The sequence below is a fragment of the Pleurodeles waltl genome, chromosome 6 (genome assembly GCF_031143425.1).
Source record: "Pleurodeles waltl isolate 20211129_DDA chromosome 6, aPleWal1.hap1.20221129, whole genome shotgun sequence".
NCBI lineage: Eukaryota > Metazoa > Chordata > Amphibia > Caudata > Salamandridae > Pleurodeles > Pleurodeles waltl.
In genome coordinates, this window is record NC_090445.1 from 607,681,749 (window position 1) to 607,701,439 (window position 19,691).

At 42.7% G+C, this 19,691-nt stretch overlaps 1 protein-coding gene across 3 annotated transcripts in view; it reads right to left on the bottom strand.

The window, feature by feature from the left end:
- The window catches only part of KIF21B (kinesin family member 21B), a 357,661-nt gene that overhangs the window by 47,566 nt on the left and 290,404 nt on the right, over window positions 1-19,691 (bottom strand). For 2 of the 3 annotated variants that reach the window (XM_069238888.1, XM_069238886.1), the window contains exons 27-29: window positions 12,019-12,132; window positions 9,797-9,835; window positions 5,016-5,152 (exon numbers count right to left, since the gene is read on the bottom strand). In XM_069238888.1, the coding sequence (XP_069094989.1) occupies window positions 5,016-5,152; window positions 9,797-9,835; window positions 12,019-12,132 (290 nt within the window). The remainder of the gene's footprint in view (window positions 1-5,015; window positions 5,153-9,796; window positions 9,836-12,018; window positions 12,133-19,691) is intronic. The other variant, XM_069238887.1, reaches the window with a different exon arrangement.

A 19,691-nucleotide genomic window follows, 5' to 3' on the forward strand; every position in this document is an offset into this window, starting at 1 on the left:
GAGTGGATGCCTGATGCAAGGCGTTGGAGTCATTTTATTGGTGTTCCCTGGTTTGCTCTTTAGATTTTTAACAGGATGGGGTTGCAATTGCAGAAGCTGGGAAAGTGGGTACCTTGAAGTGAGGCTCAAATAATGTGTTTTAATTGTAGGTACAAACGTCTGAGTGGGAATCTGCAGATGAAGAGGTCCAGTCATTAGTTGATGTCCATTGGATTATACATAAGCCTTTTGGTGGGATTTCTTCACCACAGTTCCTGGAAATGTGGTTTCTAGGAGAGATGCAGCTCTTCTGATGGGCATGTTTTAGTTCTGTAGCCTCCCCTTTGAGGCACCAAGCTTTTCCAATGAGGTCTCCAGTTACTATGATCATCAGCATGGTAGAGCTCTGATGTGTGTGTCTAACATCTAGTACATGGCCTTCAAATCAGGGGGAAAGGGGGTCTGCTCAATATTGCATAGAGGAAAGATAGCCCCACAGTGGGGAAACCTAAATACTGACTTACCATTTCTAACAAAAACAGGCCATCCACTAGTCCGGATTACTCTCCATTAAGTTTTCAGTGGCACAACAGTATTTAGTTTGTCTGTCTTCTTTTACTTCAGTATGACATCACCTAAACAGTTTGGAGATGGAACTGAAATTCTTCCCATTCACCTCTTGGAAACATCAGTTGAACTTGGTGTTAGATTTTAATGTACAAGTACTATACATAGTCTCTTTTGAGGTCCTGTAATTGGAATGAGTACACTTTAAATACTTTAACGAGGATCCATCACTCACTCCATCTTCTCAGATAGCACAGGGAAACCCAAAGTTTGGTTAGCCATGAGCTTTATACATAAACTGGAAAACATAGCCTAAAGTTGCCAAACTGCATTTTTGTTAGGTCTTCCAACACTATATCAGGTATAGCATTCATACAAATCATCAGGAGTAATCTTCTGTGTCGGTGAGAATTACAAGTGTTTTCAAAATTAGAAAAAGTATAGGAATGCTTGATTGATTTCCACATGATTATTAATGTTTAGGACCTACAACCTGCTGATTACTAAGCTATTGCAAAAACAAAATAACTTATGTCACAGTGAGGTTTATATTGTTCAATGAGTGCAGACATTCAGAGCTGGTAGGTACTACAGTTACTAAAACCAACTTTGATTCATGCATGTCAGTGAATGTGTGATGGTCTTAGGTAGGTGCACAACCTCTGGTTAGGTCAGCACAGATGCAACTCAAATAAAATAAAGGAACACAGCACAGGGCATGAAGTAATTCAAGTGAGGGAATGGTAAAAATATAATAAATAAAAAGTTTGAGAGGTAAGAAAGGGGTCAAGAGAGATGCTTACATAAGAATCAGAAATGAAAACAAGCATTCGCAATGCAATGGGTCTCGCACTTCTCCAAGTTAGAGCTATTAGCAGTTGTAAACTCCCAACCGGACTTTTCTTGCTTCAATAAATGAAAAAAACAAAAAAAACAAGCGCGATCGCGCCGCTAAACAAGCGAGATCGCACTGCGAAAAATGAGAAAAAGTAGGCCACAAACCGGACAGAAAACAGCGAGCCTCGTATGTTTTCAGTACTCGGTCGCTGCACTCGAGGAGGGCTAACCACCGGAAAAGGCATGACGTATGCATGCCTTCCACTAATGAAAGCAAGCAGATTTTTAAAAGGCAAGCCCACAAACCAATGAAAGACACTGACGTCACATGGGTGGGGCTCCAAGCCCTTTTCTAACTATTACAGAGTCTCTCAAGTGATAAGAAGGCTCAACCCTAAAAAGGGAGGAAACAGGTAGCAGTGGTGGAGAATGTGATGTTCATGACCAGGAATTCGGGGTAGGATGACATGACATAGATCCATTTCAATGTATAGCAAACAGGGTACAGAGATTCTTGTGATGAGGGCCTGTGTCATTCTCAGTAACTTAAGACATAAGCACATCTAGCAGGCAGATTTCTGGTGTGTTTTGTACTCTCATGCAGCTGATGAAAACACACTTGTTAGACCTGGCCCTTTTTGCAGGGTCATCCCCAAACGTTTTGCATACCTCCTCCTATTTTTCTGACTCTCTTTTTGTTGGGTTTAGGACTCTGAGCACTTTAACACTGCTAATCAGTGCTAAAGTGCATGTGCTCTCCCTTCTAAACTTGGTAAGATTGGCTTACACCTGATTGGCACATTTAATTTACCTTTAATTCCCTTGTACTGTGGTATCCCCTATACTCAGGGCCTGTAAATTAAATGCTACTAGCGGGCCTGCAGCCCAGATTGCGCCACCCGCAGGAGTAGCCTTTCAAGCCTGTCTCAGACCTGCCACTGCTGAGCCTGAGTGCGTAGTTTACTGCCACCTGGACCTGGCATCTAAATTTACTTGCTAGGCCTGGAACTCCCCTTTTACTAAATATAAGTCACCCCTAAGGTAGGCCCTGGGCAGCCCTATGGGCAGGGTGCAGTTTAGGTAAGAGGTAGGACATGTCCTGATAGTGACAAACAGCCTATTTAGTTTCTCACTGCTGTGAATGCTGCCTGTCTCATAAGAGTGCATTGAGAATGCCCTTTGATATGGCTAATTGGTATTTCCTGATCTATGAAGGATGGTGTAGGCATGTTTGGTATGGTTGGAATGGTAGTGAAAAAGGCTGCTTACCGATGTAGGTAGATTTTTTTATTACCATTTGAAGACATGCCACTTTTAGAAAGTGGGCATTTCTCTGTGCTTATGACTCTTGTGCTTTTGCAGCTTGATTCCAATCCATGTCTGTAGAGAGACAGCTCCACTTGGTGCATGCTTTCCAGACAGCCATCACACAGGAGGGGCTGGGTGTGACAGAAGAGGCATCTGCATACTGATAGTCTTCCTGGGCTGGGGAGAGGGAGGAACGTTCACCCCTTACATGTGAATAGGCTGTGTTCTGACTCACGCAATGGACTGATTACCCCCTACTGATGTCTGAGTCAGGGCTGAGGCTGAAAGGGGGGTGTTGTGCACTTCTGCGGATCCTTTGAAGTGCCCCCTTAGATCAAAGTATTTTTTCGAATAAGTACAGGGGTTGTTCCCCATGTTTGAGAACAGAGACACTGATGGACTGGACACAAGATGCTGCTGGCGGGACTCGCCAAGGAGATCCTTGGGACTGCTCTGCTGTTCGACTGACCTGTGACCTATAGGTCACTGGAAGGGCTGCCAGTGCTTTTCTCTGAACACTTGTGCTGGCCTGCTTTCCTGAGTCCTGCAGTCCTGTGCCCCTATAGATGTCTCCAGGGGCTGCATGGTATGCTTCCGGTTCCCCTGAATTTCTATTGTTGTCCTATAGCTGAGCACAAGTGGTGTGTCCCCTGCCCTAGGGAAACACGTGGAGAGCACCTCATTCTTTCATTGTGGCACAGGAAGAGTTATTTTGCTGCACCAGAAGTGTGAAGGGCGTTTCACTCCTGGCCCGCTTTATTATTTTTCTTGCTGCTGCGAGGCGCAAAGAAGTGTCCCCATGTCACCCTCTGTGTGCTCTCCCTCTGTGATACAGGAGAGGGTGCGAGGAGCCGTGGAGCTAGCGTGGATGAGCGCGCTCCCGGTGGTGCCCCCGGGCACAAACAGGTACTTCTTTTTGCTGAGGAAGCACCACCGCAGCCCGAGTTGCAAAGCAAAGGCAGCCAGCTCACTCAGAGATGCTGAGGGCCGAGACGAATGAGGATTCTCAACAAGCCTGAGAGAACGGGAAGGCTCGGTGTCATGGTGGGTGGGGTCCCGAGCCAGGAGGGTCACCTCGCCAGGCCGCATTGCTGTTAGAGGAGACATGTGGTCTCCGAGAACATGGGAAGCAGTGAGCACCAGCTCCTTACCAGACAGGAGGGAAGCCTCAATGGAGGCCATGCCCAGTTGAGGGTTGTTTGCTTGAGGCAGCCCCTGTGAGAAGAGTGGGGTTGCCTCCTTTCAAGGTGAGTTGCCTTCCTTACGCTCTCCTTCCATCCCTGCCACAAAAGCAATAGAGGCTGCGGAGGTGTTGTTGTGGAGGGTAAGCTCCTCTTGGCATATTTTTCTTCTTTTGGTGACAATACTATATGGCTGGCAGGACGGAGGGGAAACCCTTGACAGAGGTCCCGAGCCTGCTGAGCCTTCATTAAAGAAGCTATGAGGCACTGTATCCTCCGTTTGCGAGGTGTCTTGGAAAGAGTGTGTCCCAATTTCCATGTTTCATGCAGAAGAAGCACAGATGTGCTGTGGTCCTCTTGTAAGAGGGATCGTGGGGTGATTACCTCTCTGCTTTGTTCTCTATCACCAGGACGTGTTTTTATTCATCCTCAGTGCTTTCCCTGCAGTTCAGGACCTGGTGTTCTGGGATATATAATTCTTGCCTTGTTTGGTGGTGCACATATTTCCAGGACCTAGATGAATTGTGCTATGGAGGGTGGGTAATGTTTTGTATGAATTATGGCATACGGGAATGTTTCATTCTATGTGCATTTTTGGTGATAATGATGGCCTGACAATTGCTGGTGTTGTACAATATTGGTAACCTATTTACTTACCTGACAACTGCTTGCTTAGCAGCGTACTAGTAACCTGTGTGATGATCTGACAACTGTCTGTGTAGCAGGGCACGATTGATACATGCAGTTTTTGGTACAAAGATATTTGGTGTAATACAGTTTATTTTTATATAACTTTTACTGTGCCACTAGTGTTGTGTGTAATGCACAAATGCTTCATGCATTGCCTCTGGGATAAGCCTGACTGCTCATGCCAAACTACAAAGGGGCAGGCAGGGGTTATCTTGGGTGTGTAGCTCTCTCGCCCAGGCTAGAGTGGTGGTTCTTGCCTGGCTTAGGTGCCTACCCTAGCAAATCAGGAACCCCATTTCTATCAACACGCATAAGTGAATTGACACTTTCAACTCTCTCCTACTATAAGGTATGAATGTATCTATGTCCAAACCCAGTATTACATCCTATATCTGCTTTATATACATATCCCACTGGAAGGGATGACCCTCTCATTCCAGGGATTAAACATACCTTTGGATCCAGTGAAAAGCAACTCATCTGTTGCATCAAGGCACAGGACCGGTTTGGAGTGTCCTTCTGCCACTGAGACACACTGCAGCGGAGCTGTCCGGGCACCCTTCAGACCACCAATGGGGTTAATCACCCCCCTTTTGCAGCAAAGACAGATGGTTAATCAAGGCAGAAACCATATTTTTTAAAACAGCAACATAAAACGAATAATCAAATACAATTTGGGCAAATAGTAAATAGTCTAGAAATGTCTTAGGTATAAACTCCTCTGAACAAAACAAGTAATACATTTTCTATTGAGCCAAAATTCCACTGTTATCCTCTCTTTTCATTGTTATAGCACGAATGTAGGTCTTTCAATAGTACATGATGAGAATGATGCAGTAACTTCCGAATGAACATTTAAAAAGATTATGGCCTTCCAATGACTATATTGAAGTCGGAGTCAACTGAATGTTAAGGGAAATACAAATCTACCTCTGGAAGCTGGAACATGGCTTCACAACAGACGTTATACCTGTGGAATAGGAGTTTGTATTGGGCATTAAAGGTTGACGTAGGAATACACCTGGTACAAAATGTTGGTGCAATACTTTCTATCATACGAGACAACTAATGCAGGACTTCCCTTTGAAAAGAATAAGCTTGGTGGATGGATTCCTAGTGGATTTTAAAAGCTAGTCACAAGGCTCACCATTGGCTAAGGAAGCTGTTTGAAGACACCTCCTCACGCTCCTCTAATGGATCTAGGGTTCTTACTAGATAGTGACATGTTTTTGGCAAAACGCCCATTCAGTAAAAGAATGATACAGCTTACTGATGTCCACGTAGGACTTCCATTTGGAAAAGACTAATGCTGGTTTCCCAGGGAACAAAAGGAAGGCTGGCAAACAGATTCTCATTTGTAATTATTATGGCTGGGGTTAAAACTTTCTGATGGATCTTAAAGATTTAGGAATAGGATGTCCTGTAATTCTAGGAAGGTGTCTGCATTCACATTGGAAGGTGCCTGCCTTCCAACTTATGCTCCTCTGTAACAGCTCTTCCCACACCTTATTCCTCGTATCTCTGACATATTCCCTCACCCTGAACCTCGGCCATTCTACATGCTTCCTGTTCTTCCAACATCGGACTCATTGTTACCTCTCTTTTATTCCAACACCTCCACCCCCTTTTTACTATGAATGAATACATTTCAGCATTCAAATGTATTCAACCTTTACGACAAGAATTATTTAAAATACTGACTGGGGAAGATACTAAACTCAAAGAGATCAACTACAAGATAAATAATATAAAGGCTTGAATAACGGGTTTGTTTTCTAAAGAGTTTTGTAGTTCACACAGACAAAAAAGCAGCAGTCCTTGCCAAGGAGAATTCTCATGTATCTAGGGCACAAATGTGCTAGAATCGAGTTTAAAGTAAGCCTTCTCAGTAATACATGTTAATGCTCTAAAGAGAATAGCAACTACCAGGCCCTTCATGTATGGTTGCTTGGTGGGTTGCCTAATTTGAATGATGTACTATTGGCACAAAGAGGTGAGCAATGCTGAGTCAATCTTTACCCTCCACCAGGCAGAACAGTGGTGGAGCCTTTGGAATGCTGACGGACAGATCTTAAGATCAAACCAATATCTCTAAACATAACATCTGTATTTGTAAAACACAAGTTCTCCCCTTGGAGCTTTCTGGTGCTCCATTGTAGATGCCTATTGGTATTATGCCAATTTTCACCATAAGTGCAAAGCTTTCTGCACCCTGCCACCAATAAAGTAATGCTTTCAAATGTTCTTTTGTTTGACCTAAGTCAAACTGGTTTGCAGGTGTACTAATCGGATAGGCTAATCTAGTATTTGATTGGCCTACAGGGACAGGAGCAGAATGCTGAAGTCAGAAGACAATGACTTTCATGAATGGGTGGGCAGAGTGGAATTAATTATATTATGCATACTCCAACATTTTCAAGAATGTTTCACCCACACCTAGCAATAATATCCATTACGGTGTCAATTTCTAGAGGATTTAGGGTTTCCCTCTCCAGGGAGGAATTTTGCAACTGTGTCTGATTGAGGAAAAACTCAAGTGGCTAGCAAGTTATTTATATGGTCCATAGAAACCCACAAAGAATATTCCTTCTTGCCCTAGAAGGTACGGGCTGCCTGCAATTGTAAAGAAAAATATACATTAAGAATGCACCAAGTGCAAATTGCAGGTCTGGATTAAAGTGCTCTTCAGACACTAGACTTGACTATGTAATTTTGAATATACTTTCATGGAACTACATCCCAATGTATTTTTTGGGCCAGTCCCGAAAAAATTGCGGAGGTGATGAATGGGCAAGGCAATGAAGCAAATGCTTACATTGAAAGACCATTCTGGGAGCAATTCAGAAGATAAATGCCTCTGTTTATAGTCTCATCTGGGAGAAGGGGAGTCCAGGGAATTTGGCCCATGACTTAAAGGACTTTGCCTCCCAGGCTTATGAAGTTATTTTTACTTTGGCCTATGGATGTGAACTACTGGTGTGGGAAATAACAGATTTTCCAATCTCAGTGGGAGTCTTGAACTGCATAGTTTCTGAACATATTAGTGGGAGACTTGAACAACATGGCTGAGATTATGGCAAAGCTCAAGCCTAGACATCTAGCCAAGGAGAGTGAGGACCATTGCAATAGACAGATGCTCAAGATGGTGCCGAACAGCTTCCAACTAAATCCTGGTCTAATAACAAATCTAATTAAAAAGAACACACAAGGCAGGGCACTAAAGAAATACTCATAGTGTTTCCAACCACAAAGGTATTATATTTGGAAAGAGACTTTTTGAGACTAGTGGATATTTGTTTAATCAGAATTACATTCAGAAAACATCACAGACACTTCAAATTGTGTCCCATTGCCTTTCTCAGAAGAAATGTGAAAATGTTTTTCTCTCCCACAGCAAACAATTTCTGCATAAACACATGGGGGTCGTGTACTGCACAAGAATAATGTGTGCCCCATTTGAATGTCCTTAAAGTACAAGCACAACATAGAGGCGATTTTATTGAAATCTGGAGCTGCAGACATCACTGCAGCTGTCCCCATTCTAGTACATTAACACGTTTATCAACAAGCCCACATCTATCTGAACATTTGGTTCAACTTGACTGACAGCCTCACTATCCCAAAGACTTAACAATATCTTGTCAAAATTCAATTCTAGCCTCCACATATTAGAGGAGGCTAAATATTTTTTTTCACCAGAGAAGCTTTCCTAAGCTCCTGACTTGTGCCTTCTTAGAAAAACCTCACGGCTGCTATGCTAAACTTTGCCTTTGCACAAGCTAAACTTTTCTGCTTTGTGTGAAAATGTTTCCAAAACAACAAGATAATTTTCACTGTAATCACACCTAGCCTACATATGAAATGCATCCATAATATTTCTCTGTAACTTTACCGTTTGCAGAACTGTTTTTATTTATGGTGAGACGTGTCTGCATACTTTCTCTCTTCAATATAACATTTTGCAGAGTTTTACTGTGCACAGTGGCATTGCACAGCAAAGTAACAGTAATAATTTCTGCATAGAATATCATATGCAGAACCATTTTGTTGCTGATGGTTAAATATATGTGTCACAAAATGTTACACAAGTCACACATTTCACTGAAAGCAAAAAACTTTACCCCCTTTGTAAAGTTGCAGTATTTTCCAAGGAACCTTGAAAGGTTGCAAAATAATACTTTGCAACTTCAGAGACTCCTGTCCATAATGCACACATGTATCCCCAAGTGTTTCTGTGATAGTGTGACACATACCTACCATCATTAGAAAGACCAAATAAGAGGCATTTTGGTATGCAGAAAGAGGAGCAGACTATAAAGCTCCATTAAAATGTGCTGGCCAGAAATTATATGTATGGGTAGAATCAGGGGCATGCATGCCAAAAATCCCAATTTATTTCCCAAAAAACGATGCCCTTTCTAAAGAGTTTTCATTGTGAGAAAGTAAATCGCAAAAGAATTGAGTTTGTTTAGTTTGTTTCTTGCAACACTGCATTTTAGGATTAATATCGACATATTAGGGAGTAGTATTCGACTGGATGGTTGAATAAAATGCATAAAGTAGTGCAAACATTTGTTCTGAAAGAAATTAGGAGATGCTAGGATCATATCATAAGTACACCAGCCATCCTTTTCTGTGTTCACAAAGATTTGATCACTTATTACGAGTGGCCTCTTCATTGAGTCGCTGTATTTTAACAAGAGATCTCAACTGCAGAAATACCGCGGATAAATAAGAAATACCCATGACTACATGAGACCGAATTCCACATTTACCGACTAATTTCTTATTTCTAAGGGGACAGAACTAAACCCAGCCATGATGCTCTTCTATTGTTACTGGAGACCCCAGTATGGGCAACTCCAGGTGGGGGTCAGAGTTTAGGGCAAGACTTCAAGCATCTTGTAATGAGACACTTGTTCAGTACAATGTTCATTAATATAGAATAGGTATGATGAAAGTTTGAGATGTTCTAGACATCAGCTAAATAGGTTTATTTTAAGATGTATATTAAAGAACTCATGGAACAGACATAATGAGTTTGAATAATGGCATTGTATCACCGTGCACTGAGGATACCAGACATGTTGTTCACTAAGTGATGTCATCTGATTAGTGAATAGCCTGATTTCATGCAGCAGTGGGTGGATGAGAACAGGAAAGAGAAAGAAAGACATACATACGTACAGCAATAGATATGCTAGGGCTAGTTGTAAATACAGAAAAGGCAATACCTCAGAACCTCGGAGAAAGAGGAATCACTGTCGTCCGACCTAGAGACAGAAGATTAGCAGGATTAGGGGAGAGAAAAACACAGACAACACAAGAAATATTAGAACAGGTATTAAAGGAGGGCAGAGAAGGTTAACAGTATATAAACAGGAAGAAAACGAGACAAAACAGTTGTGAGTTAGAGGGTCATGGTGAGTTGACAGACAGGGAACTAGGGGCTGGAATGAAACTGAACAATTTGAAAGATGGATCATGTGCAGAGGTGAGCAACAGAGAAATCGGGAGGTTTCCCACTGGCCAGCTGTCAAGTCAGAGCAGGCGTATCGGGCCAGAGGTCGTTTGCCATGTGAGAATGCAAGAGGATATTCACCAGTCCTACTAGCCTTTCAGATGCTCTCGATTGTTCGGAACTTGGGGGATATCTATTATCCACTTCATTTCAGATTCCACTGAAACTCTCTGTCTCCTTAAAAAAATAATTGCCACCAACAGAAATATCCCTCTGCCAAGTGACTTAGAATTCCTCGTTCAGTCGGTCCTATGGCATGCTACTGATGCCTTTGTTTGTAGATTCTTGCTTCTGTTTTACAACATGCAATAATACCATTTTACTTTCAAATAGTCACATCTGGAAATCTGGTATTTCTGTTTCTATAGAAAACGTAAAAAATGTTCCATTCATCAACTGAATAAACTTGGATGAAAGAATGTTTTATCTAGACACCAGTTGTCCAAAGTAAATTTCCATAGACATCTTTGGTTAATTTTCTGTCTTTAGCTACTCTAGGGTCAACATTACTTTTGTTTTTATAATGCCTGTTTGTCAATAAAATGGCAAACAGTTCCAATTTGTGGACAATTTCACTGTTTCAGAGGCATTAATCTTTCAAAGTGGTAAAGTTGACATCTTTACTACAACTTTCCTTAAAAATGAAGCACCCTTGCCCTCACCATCATCAGTTCAGGTAAACAGTCTTATCTTTACAACCAAGAGCTGAAATTAGTTCCCATAGCCAAATTCCATCTTCAATTTAGTTCAGATATTTGGGAGTATATTTACAAGCCCCTAGCACCACCGTGTGCTGCCCTAGCACCATTTTGTTTACACTAAAGCATTGTTAAGGAGGTCTTGCACCACTTTGTAAACCCTTGCGCCAAAATATGCCTGCGCCAGGAAAATATATGCAAGGGGGTGCGTTCCGACACAGGGAGGACCGAAAAAATGGGGCAGTGAAATTTACAAGATTTCACAGCGCCATTTTTCCATCATTTTTAATACCTGCTCAGAGCAAGCAATAAAATGACACACACATTTTAATCAATGGGCCTCCCTGTTCTTTGCTGCACCAGCGTAAATCTTTTTTATGCTAGTGCAGCAAAGTGCCTCAGTTTTGACGCTATTGTCCTAGCGATCATCCTGGTGCGCTGTATTGTAAATACTATGCAACCATGGTGTTGTTAGGTGGGGCAGGGGTGACATAAGAAAAGTGCATCAGGACCAATGCGCCACTTTCTTGAAAATATGCCCTAGGTCTTTTGGTGACGCCTTGGTGTCTCCCTCATGAACAGCTGCCCAGATCTGTACTTTTAAATAACACTTCTGCTATCATTATCTATCAGAGTCTCTAGTGTTGTTTGCTCTATCTCTTGCCTTACAGAGGTTTACACAAGGTATACTTTTAAGGAGACCTTGCTTTCTATCTTCTTGAAATATAAAGATGTGGCTTGTCTGTGATCACTTCTATAAATCTGTGTGCTCATTTTCACAGTGGTATTGCCATAATATCCTATTGCTCTAAAGGCCAAACTCCACCAAACAAAACCGTGAAGACTTCCAAATTATCAGCAATTCTAGAACCCATCTTGAACACCTTGGGGGCCTCTTGTGTTTGTGCTAGGATACTAGTCGTCAAGCATGAAGAGATCTACCTTGTCTTTCATGCAACTCCCATCAACAGGCAGTTCACTTTAAGTGTCAGTGCTTCTATGATCTCCACTTCCCTTCAGTGGTAGCCTTAGTTCTTCTGGTGTTAAGGAGTCTTGACCTCTTGCATTAGTACAGTTGAAAACCCACATGTTCACAAATATGAATACCTTATCTGTCGTCCATAGAAATGTACACTGGAATTGTTTAACATGCCATGTTGCTACAAAGTTCCCAGGAAGGTCACAGTGTTTTTAAACCCTTAGATATGAGTGCACTAGACACAGAGACATTTCTTACTTGTCAAGCGCTGACCCTTGACTCTGGTTGCTGGTGAGGCGTGAGAAGACATTTCGGTCATTCCGTGGTCGCATGGGAGGTGAGGAAGGAGGAGTGCCATTGACTTCTGCAGACCTGGAAATAAGAGCATAAATATGGGTCTTCAATCCTAAATTACATTGGAGACAATCTCAAGGGGCCATGCCATTTTTTACCTGATTAAATCTCGTGCTTTCCTCATTATCACTGAAGGTAGTTTATAAATGTAGATATTGGCAATTATATAGCCCAAATCTAGCTAGGAAGGAATGGAACACTATAAGTGTTCATTCCCCAAAAAAAGACACAAGGGCACTTGAGCCCCAAGTGGCCAGGCCTTTAGCATCTCTATACGTCCCTAGTAAATGGTGCTTCTGGCACCTAGGGTATACATACTAAAGAGGGTCCCCGAAAAGCTGAAGCACAGCTTGTGCCACTGTACACAGCCACAGCAGGCTGCATGTCTTGGTGCAACTAAAAGTGAAACCACGACATGGTACACAGCCTGTGTGCTATGTCCTCTAAAACTGCGTGCAATTTATGTAAGTCACCCCTACAGCAGCCCATACAGCCCTAAAGCAGGGTGCCTTATATTACATATGTGGATATACCTGCAAGAGCAGATATGCCGCTGCTATGTCTTTGTAAATTGATTCTTAGACATAGAAATTGATCACGAAAACCATTTTAAGTGCATGTGCTGGACATCGGTCAATACGAGTTCCCCAGCTACATGATGGCTTCTCTAAAAATAGTGATGCTTAGTATCAAACAACTCGTATTAATAAACCCTCACTGATTCCAGTGATGGATTTATTAATACATGCACCCACAGGGCACTTTAGAGGTGTCCCCTGAAAAACCTACCATTTATCCGTGCGCTGGTTGACTAGTTTTAACTAGCCTGCCACCAAAAGACAGTTTCTGACCCCCCCCCCAAGGGTGACAGCCTATGCTCTTGAGCGGTCCGGAAAAAAGCCTGCTTTGGCTGGGGATGGTAAAACACCCCTCCCAACAGGATGACCTGCAAATCTGCATTCGAAGGCAGATGGCTTCAAAGAGGCCTACCACCCTTGGTATGCAAATCTGGCCTCCCTTAAATAGGGGGTGCCAACCACCCTCCCCCCCCCAACCCCAGGGCCCATTTGGCAGCAGGACAGACAGGAAAATTAGTAGTCAGCAAGACGTATCCAGTCTAAGGCCAATTCCACTCCTAAGTCTAGCTGTCTGATGTGGAGTCAAAATGTAAAAGTCTGCCATCTTCATGATGGCAGAACTAGGAACTCTGGGAACTAGGAACTCTGGGACAAGGTAATGCTCACTTCCCACAGGAAGTGGTCATAAAGGGGGCGTAGTTACCCCAGGGGTAAGGTGCCCATTGACTACTACCCTACACTCCCCTAATGCCCCTAAATTCAGTATATAGGGGAGCCCCTGGCACCAGGAAATCAGATTCCTGCTGACCTGTGAAGAAGAAGGACACTCAAGAGCCACGAAAGGAAAGACTGAGGAAGAAGCAACTGAGTTGGCACCAGCCCTGCCAGCCTGTCTGTTGTTCCTGCTGAATTGCACCAAAGTCGTCTCATCCTGCAAGCTGTTGTGCATCCACTGACTGCCTGCCTTCATCAAAGACCTAGGAACTCACATGGAGCAGCGGAGCTGCTCCTCTGCATCCTGCAGGCACCCCAGAAGAGACCTGAGTGGACTCTGGTCTGCAAGACCTGACACAAGAAATCAACACTGCACCCGTGCCACCTAGCCCGAGCTGAAGTGGGCCAACAGTGCCAGTTTGGTCCCCAGACCCCCAGAGACAAAGCCCACCTTGGACTTGCCTACTGTGGACTCATCAATGCCATCAGCAGCCCCTGTTTGCAGGCCATCTTGACCGTGAGTGCTTCTGGTGACAAAAGTCCACCCGATGCCTCAAGAAACCTCTGCATCAGTCATCCCTACCCCATGAAGAAGACTACCTAAGGTGTCCCCACATGCCTGAGCATCATGAGAGCTGAGCCCACTTGCTGGTTCAGTCCGACTGGCCTCCCAGTCCAAACCACCAACCTCTTTTTAACCAGACTGATCTTTATTGACTAACGTTGTGCCCCTGAGCTGTATTGCACCTCTTCAACTGGCCGTCCCAGTGACGCCCAGTGTGACTTGTTGGTGTGGCCTTCGACCTTGCCCCATATTGACTTTAAGTCCAGGAGACTGGTCTTGTAAGTTGATGTGAAGTGTCTGAATGCAGTACACATTTTTACCCCTTAGGATAACATTGGGCACCTGATGCTGAGAAACACCTTTGCACCTGGCCGCCCCAGTGCTTCTGAGGTAACTGTTGGAGCTGCCTTGGACCTTGCCCCATACTTACCTTAAGTCCAGAAGATTGGTCCCATAAGTAGCTGTGAAATTCCCAAATGCATACATGTTTTTCACCCATAGGATAACATTGGGCACCGATGCTGAAAAGCACCTCTGCATCCGGCCACCCAGTGCCGCCCGAGGGGGCATGTTGGTGCTGCCTTGGACCTCGTCCCACATATACCTTAGGTCAGGAGATTGGTCTAGTAAGTCGCTTTACTATACTGTACGCAGCATTTGATTTTCCTAAATAGGATAACATCGCCGCTTTGTGTCAACTTTTAAAACTGAAAGTATTTCTCTTGAAAAATGTACTTGCCTCATCATATTGATTCTGGTGCCTAAATATATATGAAGATACGTTTTACTTTTATAAATTTGTGTGGATCTCCTTAATGAGTTGTGTGCATCAATTATTGACTGTGCGTGTATTTTCAGATGTCTCAGACTCCTCTCTGATAAGCCTAAATCTGCTCAACGACATTGCCCCCTAAAAGAGAAAATTGGGATTGCTAGTGCAAGCCCTATCCACTAGGAAGGGAACCCCTGGACTCTGAATGGTATACTTCATTTTGGTATACCATATAATGAGCCAGCTTCCTACATTGGTGGCACAGTGGTGGGGTACAGTACTTATTTGCTGTACCTCTTGGTTAATAAGCGATTCCACTAAGGAATTCAAAATTGTCTTTTGTTGGAATTTTTTTTCCTAATTTTCAATGTTTCTAAATTGTTTAAAATGACCTGTTAATGCCTTGTATAAAATAACATTTTTAGGCACAGGGAGATGAAATCATTTGCCCAGAATCACATGATGTTGAGGCAAGCGCTGATGCCGGGATTCAAGTACGGCTCCCCAGGTTCCAAGGTTGGTAGCCACTATACTAAATATCCTCTACTGTAGATAAACTCCAGTGTTAGACTTGTATGACGCTAGCCAGTCAGGGGTTTCAAGAGAACAAAATGTCATCTAAAGCAAAAATATGTGTGGTGCCATAATAAACACCATAAACCATAATAAACACAAACTCAAAGACATTCACATTTACACATAGACATACTCTCTCTGTTATAAAAATTATTTTGCAATGTAATAGCATGAAGTTGTAAAGTGGACAAATACCCATTTTAGTGGTGAACAAAGAATTTCACAGTGCACAAATATTCAGTTTCACAGAAAAAAAATATTTGATCAAGTGATTGGAAATAGTCAATATATCAATGTAAAAATAAGTAACCTTTCATAATGCCATACTTTTCAAATCCACTGTATATTGTTTTGGTTTTACATTACACCAATATCCAGTTTTCAGTGTAGAACTAATAATTTCAAAATATAATGATGTCCAGTTTTGCAGCTCATAAATTTCTGATTTCTCGTAATTTACTTTCAGTTTCACAGTGCACAAATATTCTATTAAATAGAGCTCAAATATCTAATTTAAGAGTGCAGATTAAAGCGATTCGGCTGTTCTCAAACGACTGATTATGTGCCCAAATAGACTATTTTATTATATTACATTATAATTGCACAGCACATAAAATGCAATGTACCTCTAAATCAATAAGACAATTTCTGATTCATACTTTAGAAAGCATTTAACAATGAAGAAACAACACAACTATTCAAGATTCAGCAAAAGTGAGTGAACACAACATTCACATAATAATAATAATAACAATAATAATAATAATAATAATAATAATAATAATAATAATCAAGATGTTCCCCAAGAAACAAAGATGACCATATCTTTGCTAACAAACGCCAATCATCCACTTCTTGCACTCTTCCCTCCCAAGCACATACACCGCCGAAATGAAATCAAGATGGAATTAAGATTAGATCAAATATGCTGCAAAACACCGCTAGGTAGTGGTAATTTAAACATCAATTTATATACAAAACTGTGTGGCTTTGTTGGGATGTGAATATCCCCTCAATGGTACCCCTCAACTGAGTCCCCGATTGCGTGTGAAACTGGCATCCTAAGTTTTGTTTTTGGCACAGCCATCATGCCATTCTAGTGTGACCACTGAAGGTTCGGTCTGTCAATTGCAAAGCCAAGGTTCAGAACATTTTCTGTGACATAGTAGGGTGCAGCAAGCATATCTTTTTTAGCCATGTGGGACTGCTGTCCATGTCTTGGGTTGGTGACATATAATGGTGGTGGCAGTGTACAACGTTTTGAGAATTAGCAGTTTTAGCCAGGGCCATTTTTGTCTGGTTCAGAGGTGTGCAGCCTACCTGCGCACTCATGTACAGTTTGGCTGGGATGTGACAACCAGACCCTTTCGTTGGTCTATCATAAGTGTGTCCAGTGTATGTGTGCATATGGTTGATGTGGCCAGTGGATCCATTTTGAATCCCCCCAGGTTTGGCAGAACGAGAAAGAGGGTGGATGCAGCTTCCCCAGACTATGGAAGTGTATTGTCCCAATTCCTGTGAATGGGGATGCAGACAAGGCTACCATTAGAAATTCTATGAGGAACTTCTAGCAAGGGATCAGTGAATAGCTTTTCTCAGCACTGCCATTTAGAGGATGGTAGGGGAGTTGGTGAGTCAGCGGTTTCTCTTGTTAGAGGCAGGGACATTTCTAACTAAGGCCTGCCTTTTCATCTGTCTATTATCACCGCAAGAAGGCTGATAAAAATCAGCAGTAGATATCTCTCACATTGTTTTTCCCTCTTTTTGATTAATTCTCCTTCGAACCAGCATCATTACTACCTTATGTGATAGCGCAATGACTGTCTGCGCTACAGCCAGAAAAAACATTTGAAGGGAACCACCCCAAACCAGTGCCACAGCCGTAGACAGTATATTAACATCCCCGTCTTGAGAACTAATATAAAAGTGGGATCCAAACCACTCCACTTTGTTCTAGTTCCAAGTTCTTGTTAACCAAGAAAATGGGTGCTCTGCAGAGTCCTGAAGGTCTACTGTGTGACCAGGGCTGGTATGAGCCTGCCAATTAGTCTCCCAGAGGCAAAGGGACATCATTTGAAGTCTGAACAACTTGATAAACATCGTGTAGGTCTGCTTAGGAACAATAAGCTGCCTGGTTCTGCAAGTGGTGAGACTGTGCAGCAGGTGAATTGTAGCTGTATTTCTGGTGAAAAAAATACCCAGAAGAAGCTGACTTGTCAGTGAGATAAAAATATACTGAAATTAGGTTACTAAACCAATTAAAAAATCAAAGCAAAGTCATCATTAAAAGGTAATCTCTTCAAGAACATTAAAAATCCTCATGGGGTTCCTCTCCACGAGGGAGTGGATTCACTGTACATATCTGCAGTGAAGTGTACTTGAGTCTCTGAATCATATCAAAATGAACTTGATTTGGTAGGAGAGGGTTTTGCGTGCTTGGGACTTATGGCCGACCAGTCTGTGGGAACCAGCCAGATTAAATTCTCGCATGATTTTATGAATTTCATCAATTTGCAGTTAGGCTGTAGTTCTGTTGGAGCAAATCCTTTTACTATAGCCATTCTGTATGTTCAAATGCTCCTTGCAATAAAATGTTGTTTTATTAAAGAAACACAGACATACTTTAGAGTCGGGTAGGTGCAAACCAGATGGATAATATCCTCTTGTACAGCGGCACATAATCAACACATAAGTGGGCCGTTGTATTTCCAGGCAGGTTAATCACCCAGAGATGGAAGAATACTGAATGGGTTGGAAGGTTAATCTGTTATCTATGTACAGTCCCAAGTATTTATAGATTTAAGCCTTCTCAGCTTTTATCACCAAACCTGATGTTAAGAGGAGGACATGAACGGTTCGTAATTGATATTATTTTTGTTTTCGTTATGTTGACTTCAAGGTTGTTACTGTTGACATAGTCAGCTAGTTCTCTCAGTGCTCTTTGCAGTTCCACTCTTGTTTGACTGAGTAGGACTATATCGTCTGCGTAGGAAAGGTGTGCCAAACTTAGGGAACCCAGGCGTGGTGGGTAAGAATTTATCTGATCCAACCTTGGTGACAGATCTGACATGAACAGATTGAATAAGTGAGGAGCTAAAACACAACCTTGTTTGGGGCCTACTTCCGTGGGGATTCTCCTTGATATTATTGTGCCACCAGCCAGTTTGACTTGAATCCAGGTGCACGAGTCTATCAACTCAATGGCTTAAAGCATTCTGTCTGGGAGGCCCCAGTCTCTTAGTTTGCTTCATAACAGGGCACGGTAAACTTGATCAAATGTTGCTTTGAAGTCGATAAAGCATAAATGTAACTTCTTCCCCAGACGCTTACACCAGTCTGCTACTAGGCATGTAAGTGAGAGCTACTTGAAACAACATTAACTTTCATAAACAGTATGCTGTTCAAAATCTGCACTCAAAGCTGATGTGTCTGTCTGCCGCTGCCAAGAAGTTGTGGGTCTGTATGTCATCACCGCAGCAGTCTAAAACTTGCTTTACAGGTAGGAGGCCACAACTGCCAAGTAGAGATGACCATTAATCCTGGGCTGTGGACTGCGATCTCTGCCATTACCTGAGGGTCTGCCTGCAACCCCTGCCGAGCTGTGAGTTCAGACATTATCACCCCTGCAGCTGAGGAATTCCTCGATGTCCAATGGGCTGTGGACTGCCATATAGGACTGACTGCTGATCCTGGACTGCCATGCTACAACTCCGTTGTGTACCATCTGCCGTTGCCTGAGGACTAAGTTGTGTCACTGTTAAGAGTCTGGGACATCTGCCACAGTGCTGAGCAGCACTTCATCAGGCAGGTAACAGAAGGCTGCCTCTATAAGATTGACAATGTATCTTGCTATGGAAGTGACCAATTCAATTGTGCCAGTGTACAGCCAGAACTTTTAGTAAGATATGAGACTTAACTGAGTTACGGCTTTCATTGGACCTTTTATCATTTAGCCATACTTGCATATTCACATCTGAGCCAATTCTTGTGTGAGTTTCTCCATCGGTAAAGGTCCATCATCAACTGGTGTGGGCTACAGCCATGGTGCGGATGTACTGCATTAGGGCCTGGATCGCCACCCATGATCAGAATTCCAGGTAGATGTGGTCACTGTATGCACTGGTTACAGCCGATAGCAATTTGAAGAACCCTGTAACTGAGCTCCATTATAGTGTGTACTATTACATTTTTTTCTGTTAGTAATGCACTTCTCATTTTACAGGAAAAGTACTGGGCTGGGCAGCATCTTATTCTGTCAGATGGTTGATTGTTGAGTCTTTATTCCTTATGACCCCCTACACCGCTTACCCTCACTACCCTGAGCATCAAGTGTTTGAGGGTGTACTTGGCCCATTTGCGACAGCCATAATAG